Here is a 17,964-nt window from a genome sequence, read left to right as displayed (position 1 = left end):
AAGAGGGAATGCCTTCCTTTCTTCTAGTTTGAAGAACTTCGTGTAAGATGTTGGAGAGTACAGTTGTAACAGGACCTACTAGAGAAATAGCTAAACTGCTTATAAAACAAAATGGCTAAGAGTCACACAACAAGAGACTGCTGTTTTCTGATAGTTCTCTTGATAGGCTCCACCAAAATGCAAGAAACTCATTGCCCTGACACATTCCTTCTCTAGGAATAACCCATTAAATAAAAACGTAAAATGCATTTTTCTTTTTTTTCCCTTCTGCGCCTCCAGATATTTCAGATATGCCTCCAATATATTTCAGGTGATGAGGCGCCTCACAGTACTGAGAACCTAGAATTAGTTTCCGTCTTTCTCACTTAGTGAGTTCTGGGTCACCCAGGAAAGAGGTAAAGGCTGCAAAGAGAATTTGTAAAAGACTAGCAACACCATTCCTCTCTGACACAGTGCCCTGTACATCTCAAGCATGCGCACGTTTTCTCTAGTCTTCCATACACTGAGAAAGTAACAGGAAGCTTTTCAAAGGAAAGTTTGTAGTATATATAGCATCAGAGAAGCCGCTGACTTGGGAGGTCTCTTGCCCTTGACCTGCCATTTCAAGATGAAGCAGGAAGATGATGGTAATTTTTATAGTCAGAACTGCGGTTACCGCTAAGTCTGCAAAGACTTAAATGCAACACTGTTTTTGTTAGACCTGCCAATTCACCCACTTTTTTGTTTCTTGGGATTTCAGAAAGGGTGTGAGGGCAGGACATACAAGTGGGTAAGATGTGCACACACACTCCACCATCTTATCTAATCCGCTTGAGTCTTTTCCTGACCAAAGAGTGGAAGCACGTCAACTCAGCCCAAGAAGGGATGGACTACTAAAATAGTGTCTGTATATCTTTCAATCTATGAATGGGGCTTTTCAATCCAATCTCACTTTCTATCTGCTTGGGATGATCCAAGAGAGGGAAAAGTTCCTTAACAAAGGGAAGGTAGTAATGGAAATTACATCCCTCTGCTTTCTCATCTGAAATCCATAAAGCTTGTAAGTGGGAAAGTAATAATGTGTATCAGAGGAGAAAACAGAACAAAGTAAGGAAAACATAGACATTCTGGCAAACTACTGGTAACAAAACAAAGACATTGAAACAAATTTTTAGCTAAATAAGTTAAAGCAAGTTTTTCTGCCTTTTTCTAAGCCCTTTTTCCTCAGCCAGGAGATCTGTTTAAATCCTGACTGCCACTATCAAAGCAGAATGACACGAGTAGAACTTAAGCGCTTGTGGCATTTCCCTATTGCTAGTGACAGACAGGTTTGGGTTTGCTCCCAAGCTGTAAGCAGGCTCCAGCTCCATTGTAATGGATCTATAGACCATAGCCTGATGAAGAACATTAGACATTTGAGTTTCAGGGAGTTCAACTCAGGGGTCATCTTAAACAATAGAGCATCAAAAACAGTCACTGCTGGAGAGAGCCTGCATACACAATAGCTGTTTTTAAGAAGCACCATTCAAAAGACTGACTAATTACTAAAATTTAAAACTGTTACAGCAAGCACAACATAGTCTTCAAGCTTATGTTATCCCTGCTTTCATCCTGATCTGAGCACCAGAATCAACCTGAAGAAAAAAAAAAAATCACAGCTCTAGAGGCAAGAACTGAATGCCTTTCTAAAATACATTACTAAACCCACACCTCCTTTTACCAAGTCTGCAAACACTGGCAAACAGTGCCTTCCAAATGCAGCAAGGTAGAACCAAAACCACAGGATCTTCTCAGCAGAGTCAGACCTTCTTCCCTCCTCCCACAATTTTTCCCTCCACCCAGAAGGATCAACAGCTTTGAAATGATACTGACATTTAAAGTGTATTCATTAAGCAACAACACTAATGCAAGCTTAAAGAGAGGAATCATTACCTCAAACACACTGCTTCAGGTCTTATTTTTACCTATGCCTACTTTACCTTTAGCTAGAAATAATACATCTTCATAATCAAGATGATTAAGATTTTTTTTTAGCATCACTTTCACGTTAAAAGGTTACTACCTGTGCAATCTGTACGTGCATGTGAACCAAACACATCTATCTGGTTAAATCCAGTCCAAACTGTATTTAAAAACAATCCTGAAACTGAAACAAAAAATAGCTAAAAACTTAGAAGAACTTGCAAGTCATTTGTGCTTTGTAGAGAACAAAAAAAGTTCTTCAACCATTTTTAATCCTGGATTATTCTTTTTCTTTAAGGATCTGAGCAAAATTAAGCCATTGTTGCAGTCATGTAAACATGAATATGTTCTATAAGGACCAAAAATTTCCAAATTATTCCCAATTTAAAATACACACATTTCAAACCATGTATTTTACCACATGCACGTTTGGGCACTAATTGTTGTGTACAGTTAAATGCAAATGAAAATATAACAAGCCTGTGATTTAATGCATTAAAGAAAATGGTGTATTGCACATCATTCCTGACACACGCTTGGCTCTCCAAGGAGATCAATTTCGTCACTACTGCAAGTAATCCCTTCCATTGAATTTAATTAATGGAATGGCCCAAATTTTTTCTTTCCCTTTTTTTGTTAATCTTTCAGAACAACAGGCAGTAGGAGTCTAGAAGGAAAATCAACAAAAACAAAAGAACAGCAGCATAATTTCGTTTTTACTTTCCAGGAACCCCCATTAGCAACTGTCCACTTGAAGTAATAGTAGAGACAGGCACTGAACACATGCACAAAAGCCCAATCAATTTGCTATTATACTTTTAATGTCTGCTAAACGCACTCCCTCTAGACCTTAACTGAAGTAACCTTCCCTCAGGCAAAATTCAGACCTAACAGATGGGCCTTATACCATGCCCTTGAGGGTCAACAAGCACTGCTTCAGTCTGATCAACAGGAGCTCATTTCAGAGTTACAGTACCTCCACCGAGAATGCTGAGCTTCCAGTCCCCAGATGTTCAGTAGGTAAGCAAAGGACCCAGCTGATTTCAGCTAACACCAAGGGAAACGACTGTGACAGATCCTATAATAAATAACCTCATCTTGTAAAAGCATCAAATTAAAAATGAGCAGAGATTTCAGGAAACATACATTGCAGGGTCGCTAAAACCAACACTACTGAGCAGCCATCAAGCTGCACACTACACAAATTAAAGTAAGGAATCTTCAGAAACAGTTTCTTCTAAAGTACACAGTGATAATTCAGTCATAGAGCATCAAATCCACAGAATATTGTCTCCTACTAGATGAAAAGAATAATTAACATTCAAGAATCCAAACAGTACAAACCTCACTGGACATAGGTGAACATTTTAAGGATAAAAAAAAAAACAAACAAAAAACCCCACAAAAAAACCAAAAAAAACCCCAAAACCAAAAAACCAAAACCCGATGCTGCTAGTTTCTTTGGCTTTTACTAGTCAGCGAAATGCCCTGTCATTTCTGCATGGAGCTTCAGCTACATTGTTCCAATCCATGAGGGAAGCTTAAGAAAGAAAACGGAACCATAACGCTCAGATAAAACAAACTCAGAATAATGGAAACACTGTGAGTGACAGTCATTTCTTACAGCAACTTCAAGGGGTAAAACCTAGAATCCAACAGAAAATCTTTTACCACATGGAAGACTAAATCACAACTAGGTACTAATCCCAAAAGAAAGCAAACAGCTTCAATCGCAATCATTCAATTACAAATGCCAAGTCAAAACAGAACAAAAATTGAAAGGAAAAAAAAAATTGCATGCCTAGGGACATACCCCAGCACCTCATTATTTTCATTTCACTAGCAAAAGTCCAGAGTGAAAACAAAAACTTCACAAGTTTCCCCATCACTCTATTCCTTTCCAAGACAAGGGGTGGAAAACTCTTGTGTACAGTTCTGGCCAATGGACTAGTTCATAAAAACAACAGACCACCTAGCAGTTTTACAGGTTTTTGAGGCAACCAAATTCAAAGTGATTTACACTCACTACTTCCTAATGCAATCAATGGTCAAACAAAGACAAATCCTCAAAGCTTGAAAATGATCAAAGTATCAACCCTGAGCTCCCATCATTCATCAGGAGCTCCTACATCTGTCCTAGGAATTATATCTTTTTTATACAATCTCCATCACTTCTAAATGTGGGACCTGCTGTATCTTCTCCAAGAAGCATTACGTGATTAACTTTTACTTTTTTACCTCCCACCCAGCAACATGAACTGCAGACCAATGCTGTTAAAAACTGAAGTAGGACAAACATCATTTCTAAGAGCTAACAATTTCAATGGTGCAACTGAACTTGATACAACTGATTAGTAACAGAAATTGCTACACTGGCTCCTAAATGAAAGCAGAGGAAGAATAAATTCATATGTTTTTGTACTAAGATTTAACTTCTGCTGATCCTCAATGAACATTAAGCAAACTTTAATGCCAACCCCTTTATGAAGTTACTATCAGAACATCTGCATCAGGGTACCAGTAGGCAATAAAATGCAGTGCTCAAGGCAACTATACACAGGTGTCCAAGCAGTTTTAAAATAATCTTTGCTTTACGCTCTCCAAATGATCATGCCAATTTAAAAGTAAGATTAAAACAGATCCTAAGAAAAATTAAGAGCTCAGAAAACATGAGCAACCACTATGAGGCAGCAACAGAGCAGAAAAGTTTAACATTTGCCTGATCTTTTTTGTTCCTCTCCCCATCTTTGGTGAATTTGGTATTTTATGATGCATCTACATTGGTAACAGATATACTCCTACTACTAAATTTCCATGATTTATCAATTTAATTCCCTAAATAAACATTTATGTTCCACAAGCAAAACTTTTTGCCTTATTTTAATGGATATAGTTCGATTGTGGCACACAAACGGCATAATGCTTTAGAGCTCTTACAATATCTTTTTATCTAACCAGCAAATAACCCAGAGAGAATTTTCAAATTAGAAAAAAGAATAACTTCAGCTACCCATATTTCTAAGAGTTTTTTTATTATTTTCCTGAGAAAACCATTTGTCTTTAAATTAAAGTATCCAAAATAATTTCATGACTGATAATGATCAGTATCTGAATTCAGGAAAATCTACCACCACCACCACGAGTAAGAAAAAAAATAGTGTATGCAGATAAACCACCACCAAAACAAAAACAGATTGCAGAACACTAAATGGCTGTCAAAGAGAAAGGTAATTCACATGGCAACAAAAAATTAGAATATCTGCATCAAAACAATAAGCCAGAACTACATGAAGTGAAAGTCCACCACTGTATTTTAAAGGCAGTGCCTTTCCTGTTCACATCTGCTCTTGCAGCTCCTATCCACAAAGACCCCTGATACCAGACAACACAACTGACTCCATGGCTCTTCAGAGGCAAGGGAGCAAAAGTAGGATAGGCAAGAAGTGCATATGTCAGCAAAGTTACTTTGTGAAAGTGAGGGAGAATGAACCTCGCAAGTAAAAGATATAATACTAAAAAGTTAAGAAGGATAGAGAAGGAAAATAGCAGTGTTTGGTGGTCTAGCATTTTCCAGAAACACTTCCAGGTTCTTAATATCATTTAAATAAGTAAAATCAACATTAAGGCAACTTCTAGGTAAAGGAAAAAGACCATGATTTCCAGGACTGCATGATTTGAGGGCACCCACTCACTTGGAAGCACTTGTGCTTCTGAATCACTTCGGCATCTTTTTGGAAATCAAACCTATGCTTTACACAGATCAAGTTATTCTAACAAAAACTTTTCAAAATGAACAGGACTCAAGAAGTATTCATAAATCAATCTTAAAAACAAGGCTGCATAAACTCTTTATTGAGTATCTATACAGCTGTGACGACTAAGAAATCAACATAGTGGAAGAATAAAAAAGTCAAGGGAGAATTTTATACAGCATGACAAGCAATAACATTAAAAAACTTGTTTTGAAATTCATTTTGAAGCAATAACTTATTTTGGAGTAAAGCTGCATCTAGATTAGGTATAATACCTAGAAAAGGGAGCAACACTGCCAACACTTCAGATTGGCAGTATAAAACCAGGGGAAGATAGAAAATTTCTTCAAGACAGAGAAATCGAAGGAACTTAAAATAACAAACATGCACAGGAAACAAAACAAGACTGAGAAAGCATGTTATGAATCACCACCTCTCTAGAGCTGTTTCCACTCTCCTGGATCACTTACTTTGATTATTTAGATTGTTAGCCCTAGAATATTTGGGCTCATAATATTTACATAACACAAAGCCAGGTTATCACTGGGTTTGTAGCATACAGAGAGGAACAGGTAACACAATAAAGAAACTTGGAATGCCAAAATATCAGAAGAACAGTGAGAGAGTAGAACAGGTTAAACGTGCATGCCTTGTGCTATGACAGCACAAAGACTACATATGCAAAAGGATTACACAAATCAAGAAACTGTAAGTGGTTCTGCCTTAAAGATACAAATAAAACTGACTTTCATTTCTGGGAACCACATTATCTTCAACTTGATAATCTCCTTGGAAAGTTAAGGAACAGCAACAAGTGGTTCATAATTTTCAATCTTTACTGATAAAACAGTATGTTTACTAGCACAGCTTAAGACAAGCACAGAAGAAACACATTGAGCCATTAAAGATTTTTTGAACCATACTTTCCATTCTGAGAACCATAATCAATATGAAGTAATCCGCACTGGAAGTCAACAGCCTTCAGGCACGGTGTCAAGGAAATTTCACCTGCTATAACTATTACTCTCCCATTCTCCCATCCTCAGGATACCTTCCCTTACCACACCCCCAGAACAAAACCTCAGAAAACGAGAAGAAAAAAATGACCAAACGCAGATGCAAAACTCCCAGAGGAGACTTAAAAAACCCCTCCAGTTTCAGTTACTGTCATGTTAGGTTCAACTTAATAGAGAATAAAAATACATAGATAGGATAGCATTCTATAAAGTAGCAGCTTTGCCTACTCATACCTCAGTGAATAGTTGCTACTTCAAGCATTAACCAGGCACCAAAAGCAAAGAAACCAGCAAAGTAAAACTCCATAACTGACTCAATTCATAACAGAAAGGTCATAAATTAAGGTCTGATTCCTGTTCTGCTGGACACTGAACTACTACTTGTACAACTTGTCTAATCTACAACTTGGTGTGCAAGTTAGCCTAAGGAAGTCTTACTTAAAGACATGCCAAAAGTAGTTTTATTTCAAATGAGAAAAAAAAAGTTTACATTTCTCTGTTTACTGTGTATATAACTAAAATGTTTTCTTTGCACCCTTAAGATATTTAATATTTGGAATCTAAGTTATGATTACAGCACAATAAATTATAATGATCAAAATAAGGGCTTTACTGCAATTTTACAGGGGAACTAGTAATTTGTACAAGATGCTGCATGGAACAACATTAAGATTAACAGTAAGGGAAGAATCTTTACGCCATATTGTTATTTAGTAAAGTATATTTAATAAATGATACTACCACTATATGTGCCAAAAATTTTGTCTTTTACAGGTCTCTCAAACAACTTAGGTTCATTCTATCCCCTCTGACACTACACAAGCTATTTAAATTACAGCACTCTCCTATGGTGCATCAGGATGACAACAGGACTTTGAAGATCATAGCAAATCTTTTGCTTTTCAATCACTATCAAATATCTTTGCATATACCTTAAGCAACCCTCTATTAAAGAAAGTATGCATTAGCAAATGAAGTTTAGCGAAAGATATTTAAGATCTTAAATTCTAGTACAGAGAAGAAAATTAGATATGGGAAAAGAAATCCCTGGTCTTTTTTTTTTTTTTTAAACCACCATTAAGGGGAAAAAGTACACTGGGATCTTGAGTAAGAAGCTTCAAATTTTTTCCCCAACTATTTTTTGTTTTTCAGTTTTGCAAAATCACAATCTGAGAATTGTAAACACTATCTTAGCACATCACAAACCCAATGATAGATAGCAAGCATAACATGGAATATTTATATTTCATTTTCTAAAACAAATTTATTTGAACACATTCATATTCTAAACACAAACAACTCTGGGCAGAATGTATATAAAGTTATAAAAGGAACCAGTTATACAGATAGATAACAAAACAAAGAAATCTCTACCTCAAAGAATCTTCCAAACCTACAACTTTCATTTTGCTGCAAGTCATGCCACCGTATTTTTTTAATAGCCACTGGGAGAGTGGGTAAAACTCACTGTTCAAACAAAGGAGTTCCTTACTCTCTTCTGTTCCCTTCTCCTGCACAAGTTAACTGGAGATTACATTCCCACCTGTTTCAAGGATTCCCTGCAATTACTTGGCTCCTTTACGGCAGAGACCACTTTTTCACTTCCTTTGGGTTAAGATCTTGCTTTTTCCTCAGGCTATTAGACATATCTCATTCCCTATCATACCAAAAGTTTTCTGTATGTATTTCGCATCTCCCCTTGTCAGAAACCTCTATTCCCATCTCAAATACTCCATCTGCTCCCTTCTATGCCATGTCCCCACTTTCCTACCCAATAATAGATTGCTCTACAACTACCCCAACGCAACAGGTTCTATGTGTACTTCCACATTGCCATCTTCCATGTTAGCTCTGCATACTGCTCGTTCCCCCACTATTATTCTCTAACTGGATAGTTCTGGGAAAGCTGTGCAGATTTGAATAAGAGTGGCTATGGTTGAACATTTCCACTGCATCATCCAAAAAAGTTAGGTTTATCTGTGACCAACTCCAGAAATGCATGATATCATATCTCTGCCAAACGGATGTTCAGGCTGCACATAACACCCAGTTTAACTTAACTGCAAAGTGGAGGAAAAACAAACAAACAAACACACACACACAAACAAACAAAAAAACCCAAAAAACAACCAAGACAGTTCTTTCCACTACTGCCTAGGAAATTCCCTGAAACAACCCACCAATCAAACTTCATATTCAGAAGTTACCAGACTTAATGTCAAAAACTTAAACAAAATGCACATAGACCTGTGTGGATGTATAAATCCAACATAAAAGCAATACCATTTATCTCTTACACTGAATGGGAAAATGTTTTTCTCGAATTCTATGAAGTATATTTACATCTTACTACAATAAGTATAACAGCTCATTAAACCAAGCTCTTTCATCTAGTTCACAAAAAGACCTCATGTTAACCACTCAATTATACCAACCAACAGCTTTATTACTAAAGATACTCACCATACAAAATATCTGGGCTGTTTTGTCTTCCCATCAAAAGCTATTTTCTTCAGTGCCAGAAAGGCCTGAACATAACCATCACAGAAATAAGGGGTTTATTTTGCAGTTTGAAAGCAAACAACAGCAACAATAAATGCAGTCAGAAACGCCGAAAATGTAATTTTCAGCAGAATTTTGGAAACTCAGGTAATCTTCCATATAGCCCACTCTGACACGTCAATATTACACACACTCTAAAAAAAATTTAACAAGTTAACCACCTTGCCATAAGTGCTAATGAATGATTCCTCACTTCCTGGATAGGAACAAGTGAGACTACGCAGCAAAGAGAGGCCTGAAGCACTTTTTAATCTGGTCACATGGATACATGAAGCATACCTATTAGTACCATATGCCTTCCTGATCATATTTCAAATTTACTATTCTGCCTTCATAAATATCACTCGTACAATTCAGATGTCAGTGCCTAGTCAGTCTTGAAAATTCTTCACTTTAAAGAGTTTCAAAACCCAGATAAAATAAAGACTATATTTAAACCTTTAAATAACTAATATTATAAAATCAGCACACCTATTAGATTTTGAGAAGGCCTTCATTTTAAACAAGACTAAAAAAAACGCAGCCTAGGCCCTGGATTTTTCATGTCTAAATCTCTTATCTTTCAACGTGTTAGTTTCACCCTGCCTCATTTCACTGGATAAAATGAACAAACCTGACAATCTGAAGCACAAAAAGGTTTATTATTGAAAAACTTCCTGAAACATCTGTTCTCAAAACTGCTTACCTATTACATGGGAACAGAATAATAGCATTTCTAGAAGTATTTTACATGTCTAATATTGTTAAGATAGCTAGCGGTGTCCTTGAGCATTATAAGTATTCCTTGAATCAGTCCCTCTCAATAACCATTTCTGCTGGTGAATAACAGTAAACATGAAAAGGCTACAAAAAAAAAAAAAAAAGAAAAGCAAGCCTTACAAGTTACATGAAAATCATTAATTAGTGCTGTGTGTGAGGGAAATAGGTCCGACGACAACCTGTTACATTTGGCCCACCAACTAGTTAATCAGCACTTTATATACCAGTCAGCAAAACAGCTGATACCTCCAGCTAAAACATATTTTTTCAGTGCTTCTTGCCTAGTCAGTAAGAGGAGGGAGCAAAGGATAAACTGCTAAAGACGGGTAAAGATGATGTAAGAACGGAAGACCAGGCGTCACTTCTAGGTGAGAATACAAAGATGCAAGACAAATTCACAAGGGTGAACAAAAAAGCCCTTCATATAGGTTTGCTACTTTTCTGCTAAACATGTTATTACAACTGTGAGATCTACCACTGTTCTCTAAATCAAACAAAAATCTGATAATGAAATTATTTTCAGGTTCAAATATACTTCCCTAATAAACTCTCCAGTAAACAATATTTAAATTATTTCAGTAATCTGACACTAAGTGTTTGTAAGTAAATACTGTAGTTCAGCAATAACACATCAGTGAGCTGCAGATGCATGTTCCCTGCATTCAGATCAGCTGATTTATACCCAAATCCATGCATCTACTTAGGTCTAGCTTCATTACCTGTGGCCCAATGCTAAACTTGGTTACTGTGTTTATAGTTAACTGAACCATTATTTTTTCCTTTAAAGTCATATCAAATGTTTCTCAGCATTGTAGTAAGACTAGCAGATCCAGAGAACTTTGGAGAAACACATCCATCCTTTCAGCACATGTCTGAAGTTAGGGAAAGGCACAGGAAAATTACCAGCATTCACATGCTGATAGTCTTTGTTCTAACTGTAAATCTGGAGGATAACTAGACTTGAATGCAGCCTACTATTATCGAGCCAACTAATCCGAGCTTGCTCAAAAGTCATAGACAAACTTCAGTACGGTAGCGGGAACTTCGCACAATTCCCAGGAAACACCTGGAATGATTACACATCAACAAGACACCTACCAGTCCTACAGTTATTGCACTCAACTGTCATTACCAATACCACTGATCTGAAAATGCCACCTGGTTATCCTAGGTATCAGTTTGGGTTTTGCTTTTTGGCTTCTGGGTTTTTTGCAGGGGAAGGTAAATATGTTTTAACAAAGTACAAAGTCTGTCTATGTGTATGGAAATGATTAAAATTTACCCTAAGTTTCAGGGCACTGATATTCAACTTTATATTTGTTTCTTGTGTCATTATAAACACTTACAAATTTCCTACAGTAATGCCCCAAATTATTTATTCTGTTAGCAGATACTCTGAAAATACATTCAAAATGTTAGAAGTTGCTGAACAGTAGTTATATTTTGATCATATGCAAGATTTTCCTGTTCAGCTGTTTTATTTGTAGTTTATTTTATATTTGATATCACTAAGCCAAAAATGGAAGAGATAACACATAGATAATTGTGGCAAATGATGAAGACCGTACACAGGGAAACAGGAATTTGATCACTCACGGAATTCAGGCGCTCTCACCACACCCTCTTATTTATTCAAATTTTCTAAAGAGGAAACAAGAAAAAAAATTCCAAGCCTAGGGGCATGATCTGAATGTTACCAAACCTGCCTACAGCAGGAGAATCTTTACCAAGCGTACCCCTCTACCAGCTTCCTCTTGCTTAACCCAGGGAATGTAAATTCAAGTATGTTAGTTCAACCTCTCTCCTTCCTTTTCTCTCTCCGCTCTCACCCAGGTAATCTTACTCTACATCACACTGTGAGATGAGACACCAAGTTTCTTATGACTTCAGAGACACAGGTAGTCAGCAAAGGTCATGAAGTACTGTCCAATAAACCATTTCATATAAAATATCACTTAATAGATATGGTATGATTCTCTAATAGTTACAGAACTTACATTTTAATGCAGAGGTGACCAAATCAATGAATAATTAAATCTTTAAGGATTTTAACATATTATCATAAACCTGTACCTCCTCCTATAAGTCTAAACTGTTCCCAGCTCTTCCCTAGTATTTCACCATCCCACCTCACATACTCTTTAGCTCTTCGGCATATCCCCTACATTTTGCAACACTCTGCTTATCTATCTGATCATCTAAAAGGCACAAGATTATGCTGTAGCCAGCATCCAAGCAGCAGCAATTATTTGGATCCTAACTAGGTCAAGCAAGTGACTTGCTAGACTACACGTAGCAAAAATAATAAAGCATTCTACCATGCTGCAGCAAGGGGTGCATACAAAATGAAATTTTGATCATCAGGAGTAACAAATGGCACTCTCGGTAGCATTGCTCTTTTCCTACCCAACTCAACAACCAGGCTTTGAAATTACAGCACAAAATTCCCTCTCAGCACCCCAAGTTTTTAGCCTGCAAAGTTTTATCTTGAACTGCCAAAGATTAAAAGGAAGGCGCAGTCCTTATTTAAACCACTAAACGCAAAGAGTCCCACTCCTGCAACTGAGTCTGTACCAATGGTACTGGAAAGGAGCAACGATGAGTACGCACATGGATTTAACTGTGTGACTACAGTAAGAGAACTGTAAGAACAATGACAGAGAAAGAAAGTAGCACACTAACTCTGGAGTGCACAAGCAAGGCATAATGACACTATACTTCCAGAAAACCCCTACAAATTATTTCTGTTATTTCCTCAACCCACAAACTGACATGCACTCAGATAAGATCAGGATTAGATTTAGATTTTAATTCGATGAAAAACAAGAAACTATTATCTTAAAACTCCATTATGTACCTCTTGTTTTTCCAGCAGTCTACTCCCATACTTATGTGATTTCACATAAGTCTCAGCTTTTGAAAAAAAACCAAAACCATATCCAAACGCCCACCCCTCCTTTCCATCTTGCACTAGTTTGGAAGAAAGAAAATGTGACTCCTATGATTCTCAAAAGTCAGATGGAAACCAAAGAACGGAATTTTTTTATCTCATCTTAAGACTTTTAGGCCAATTACATGGTTTTGGGAAACTGACTCACAAGGGTTTTGTTTGTTTGTTTTTAACACTTCAGGTTAGATCTAGTGATGCCCCACTTCTGAAACAGGGTATTTGTATAGCTACACAGAATTTGATCTAACATATATTCAAGTACATTTCTGGACCAAACCACATATTTCTTCACACTTAACAATGAAACTGCCTCAAGAAAGTACAAACAAAATTTTAATTGTTGCTTAGCTGTAACTCTAAACAGGGAAGTCTGATACGTTTTAATGCTAAACTTACATTAAAAAAAACCAGCACAAGTTTCTTAAACTATTTGAAAGGACTAATTAGTATAGGGACCTACAGCATTTTAAGACCGCTCTTATGTCCGTTTTTTATCCTATTTTCAGTTTGTCAATTAAACCGTTGCACACAACATCCATGAAAGCTACTACATAAGCCATGTTCTTTGAAATGCTTGACTTCGTAGGCTAAACCAGAGCTGAAAGGTTGAATTCAACCATGTGTGAGAATTTGGTTGTGCCTTTCCACAAGAATCAAGCTAAAGTCTTGGTAAAATGAGATGTATAACTTTAATATACAAAAATCTACGAAATAATCTTTACATTTACTATTACAAAACTCATCCAAAGATGACTGAGCCTCAGATTACCGAGCCTCACTTAATAGTGTGCATGTTTATTACTTGGGTATGCCTAATACGGAAAAGCTGGTCCCCTTTTTTATTTTAGTAAACTAGATTATTCCCCCCCCCCTTACGCTTTCAGAGGTTACCACTCAGCTTTCTGCTTCTAGCGTACAGACCCTGGTGCGAGTGCAGGAAAACCCACATCCACTGATGATTTCCCATCCCGAAGCTTTGGCACACCCCGCCTGTGCGTTAGCGCAAGATACGACCCTAAAGAAAACCAAAAGCACCATCTGAAAAAACTCAGCGGCTCCTGAGGAAAGCGGCAACCAAGTATCTTCACCTGAACAGGCAGCGCCCGGCGCTCGGATCGCAGCGGCGGCCGCTCCGGGGCTCTCCGTAAAGCGCCTAACGGCGACGGCTGCAGCTCCAGCAGCCCCCCACGCAGCCTGCCGCCCGGGGCCGGGCCGGGGGGGCGCGCCCCCTCCTCCCAAAAGCAGCGGGCAGGCTTTCGGAGGGCGCCTGGAGGAGCAGAAGCCGCGGCGGGGGCGGAGGGCCCGCCGCGCCGCCGCAGGCCGCCCCCCGCCCCGCCCGGCACAAGTTGGCCGGAGAAACCTGTGGCTGCCCCCCGGCGCCGACCTGACAGCCCCCGCGGCCGGGACGGGGGAGGCGAGGGGCGGTGGGCGCCCGGGGAAGACGGGCCCCTTCGCCGCTGCGGCGGGGATGGCGGGCGGGCGGGCGAGCCCCCCGGCGCTGCGAGGCGGGGAGGCGGCCGGACATGGCGCCCGCCCGCCCCGGGACCCGAGGGACCCCCCGCTCCCCGGGGAGGGGCCGGGGCCGGGCAGAGGCGGCGGCCGCCGGCGGGGGGTTGGGGGGACGGGGGACGACGACGACGACGGGACGCGCACTGACCTGTCCTCCGAGTCCATGCGGCTGAGGGGCTCCCCGTCCGAGGACATCTCCAGGCTGCCCCGCCGGCCCCCCGACGTGGCGCTGCAGCTGCTGCTGCCGCTGCTGCTGCCGCCGCCGCCGCCGCCGGTGCCGTAGCCCTCGTCGCCACCGCTGGACACGCTGCTGGAGCTGCTCCCGCCGCCGCCGCCTCCGCCGCCGCCGCGGCCCAGCCCGTCCTCCTGGCTGCCCCGGGGGCCCTTGGGCTCCTCCTTGGCGTCGGCCTCGCTGCTGCCGCCGGGGCTCAGCGAGCGGGTCTCGTCGCTGCAGCAGCCGCTGCTCGTGCTGCTGCTCCCCACCAGGCTGCTCTCCTCCTCCTCGCCGCCCTCCTCCTCCTCCTCCTCCTCTTCCTCCTCCTCCTCGTCCTCGTCCTCCCCGTCCCCGGCCTGGCTGGCGCTCTCCGGGCTCGGCTCCGACATGCTCTCCGCCTCGCCGTTCAGCAGCAGCAGCGACTCCGTCTCCGCCGCCGCCGCCGAGGACGAAGGCGACGACGAGGATCCAGCCCCGGCCTCCTCCTCCTCGGCCGCGGCGGCCGCCGCCTCGCCGGGAAGCAGCCCCTCCGGCTCCGCCATGTCGCTGCGAGCGGCCGCCATGGCGCCTGCGAGTCGCTGCGAGCGGAGCCGAGCCGAGCCGAGCCGAGCGGGGCCGGGCGCGCGCGGCGGCGGCAACGGCGGGGGCGTGCGCGCGGCCGCGCTCCCTCCTCCCCCCCCCCCCCCTCCCCCGCGCTCGCTCCCTCCCCTTGCCCTTCTCACCCGCACAATCGCGCGGCGGCGCGAGCCGCAGAGAGGAGGGGCTGGGGCCGCCGCCGCACGCGCTACGGAACGCGCCCGGGGACAAAAAACGTGGGAAGGGCGGAGCGGCGGCCCCCGGCGCGGGGTGCCGAGGGAGGGAGGCGGCGCGCGGGAGGGGCGTTAACGGTCGGGCGGGGCGGGGCGGCGCGCGGCGCGGCGGTTGGGCGGCGGGGATCCTGGCCCGCTGCTAACGCCTCGCTTGAATCGCGTCATCGTTACTCACCGCGTCGGGGGGTTAAACACTCGTGTGCGGAGGGGCGTCCCGCAGGACGAGCCGGGAACGGGGAACCGCCGAACGGAACGCCGCCGAACCGCCTCCGCCCCCCCCGCCGCCGCGGGAGAAACCCCCGCGGCGCAAGCGTCCCACAGCTCTCGGCCTCAGCAGCCTCCCGGCCGGTTCAGTCAGGACCTGGGTTAAGCCTTAGGCCTCCGGGTCTGCCGGAGGGAGGGGGCAAAGAGAGCGGGAGTCACGGCTGAGGAAAACTTGGCGACATTTGCATCCGTGAGAGGAAAAATGGGGGGGGGGGGGAGGGAGCAGGCTGTAGGGACTCCGGAGTTGACTGGACTCGTAGTAACTTAAAATAGGGGGGAAACGGAGCTTACGAGAAAGGGAGAGACGAGGCTCCTTAGCAAAGAGAGCTACAGGGTGCAGGTCACGACGTGACATTACCCAGTGAGGATTGTCAAAAGACAAGCTCGGCGGAGACACAAAGGAGACAGAAAACGGTTTTCAGCGATACTGACAAAAAGGAATGAAAAAGCAGTCGTGCTATGCAGTGAGGAGAGAGAGAAAAGAGAATAAACTAGATGTGGCCCTAAACCTCTGTTTGCGGTAAAGAGGCATGTTGGCTACCGGGCAAAAGCAGTATGACTAAAAGGGAGTGCAAAATACAGACTACTGCATTCAAATGAAAGTAAACCCAAAGAGTTCAATGTACTAAAACTGCGGAAATTGGTTAATTTTTTTTTCTCATGAACCTAAATTTGGTTCCGGAGGCATGGGGTTAGTAAATTTGTTGAGTTGGGAATTGTGTCATCTGAAAAAAACCAGCTGTGTATGTGTAGAAGGGGAAAGGTGAAAGACAGCTGAACAGGATGACTGTCAATCACGTACAAGACTTCAGAACAAATTCTGAAAATTAAAGTAATTTTAATATTAAAGTTGGATAAAGTTTACTAAAGGTAGATCATGCCAGACTAATGTGACAGGCTTTTTGACCAGACTCTTGTCTATATGGACATCAAGAAAGCATTTGATAAATTGGCACGTGGAAGTGATTAGCAAAAGTTTATAGGATAGGGATTTGCAGTAGAACAGGAAGGTGGGTGGAATCTGAACACAGATGAAATCAGGTAGCTTGACAAATTATTGGAGGCATGAAGAGGGTAACTGAAAGCATAAAATGCTATTCCACATGAATTTTGAATGTCATATATGCATCTGTCAATCTTTACCCAACTCTTACAGAGCGTGCCACATTTAAAAAAAAATCGTGAGGCAATGGTAGTTTAGTTTAAAAACAAACTACAAAACACAGAACCGCAACTTACTCCAGAAAAACATTGTGCCTTCTGCACAACAGGAAGAACATCACCAGTTCAAGTTACAGCAGGCATATCTGGCATATCCACAGAGATCCTAGATTCCAGGAGAAATTAACCACGTAGGATTAAAATCTGGAAACAGTGCTTCTAAGGCTTGTATTAGCATAGCTGGAGATGTCTCCCAGCCCATCAACAAATGCAGTTGTTAGCAGCAACGCTAGCAACCCGTGGTGCAGCAGTGTCAACATAGACTGAATGCCACAGTGCTGAAACAGCAACATACTATTGGAGCAAAGGGACATGACATTGGATTAATCTTTGGAAAGAAACCAATGACATCTTTAACCTGCAGAGGAGCATAAGCAAACTTCGGAAACCAACAGCAGCAAAAGAGTGATGATAGTTTCCGAGACTTCTAGAAACCAGCATCAGCTAGAAAGTGGAAATGGTAAGAATGCTTTAAAAAAAAAAAAGACAAGGACAGCTGTAATGCTGTTTCATATGTGTAATATATGTAACGCTGGTCTACTAACTCCACCAAAATAGTCACCAAACCCTGAGCTTCTACATCTTCTTCTGCCTTTCCTCCTTGGTCCCGGTAACAACGTGCCCTGTACTTCACTTAGGAAGGTGTGGCACTCCCACGTGGGTGTTGCTGCCTCTAGTCTTATCAAACAAAAATCGTGAGGTTTCAAAAACAAACGACACCCTTTGATTCACTCAGAAGATGGCAGCAGCTGAAGTAATTCCTGTTTCTCTTCTACCCATTGATTCCCTTCTGGAGTTCTCTGCTGTAGTAAGGGACAGAATCAGAGAGGTATCAAGTCATGAGAAACCAAAAATATGTAAAGGACTTAACTAAAAGACACCTTTCACAACCTAAGTATATGAGAAAGAAGGGGGGAAAGTTACTTCAAAGAACTCTATGTACCCTAATGTGAATTGTCCAAATCCA

The 17,964-nt window shown here is 41.8% G+C and overlaps 1 protein-coding gene across 2 annotated transcripts in view; it reads right to left on the bottom strand.

The window, feature by feature from the left end:
- The window catches only part of AEBP2 (AE binding protein 2), a 52,023-nt gene extending 36,640 nt beyond the window's left edge, over nt 1-15,383 (bottom strand). Inside the window, exon 1 of one of the 2 annotated variants that reach the window (XM_069807848.1) lies at nt 14,638-15,383. In XM_069807848.1, coding sequence (XP_069663949.1) covers nt 14,638-15,266 — 629 coding nt within the window. In that variant the 5' untranslated portion in view covers nt 15,267-15,383. The remainder of the gene's footprint in view (nt 1-14,637) is intronic. The other variant, XM_069807849.1, reaches the window with a different exon arrangement.
- Between the last annotated feature and the right edge of the window lie 2,581 nt (nt 15,384-17,964).

The sequence above is a fragment of the Haliaeetus albicilla genome, chromosome 19 (assembly GCF_947461875.1).
Source record: "Haliaeetus albicilla chromosome 19, bHalAlb1.1, whole genome shotgun sequence".
Classification (NCBI taxonomy): Eukaryota; Metazoa; Chordata; class Aves; order Accipitriformes; family Accipitridae; genus Haliaeetus; species Haliaeetus albicilla.
Note: the sequence above shows the minus strand (reverse complement) of the source record. Positions and strands in the feature narration are given on the sequence as shown.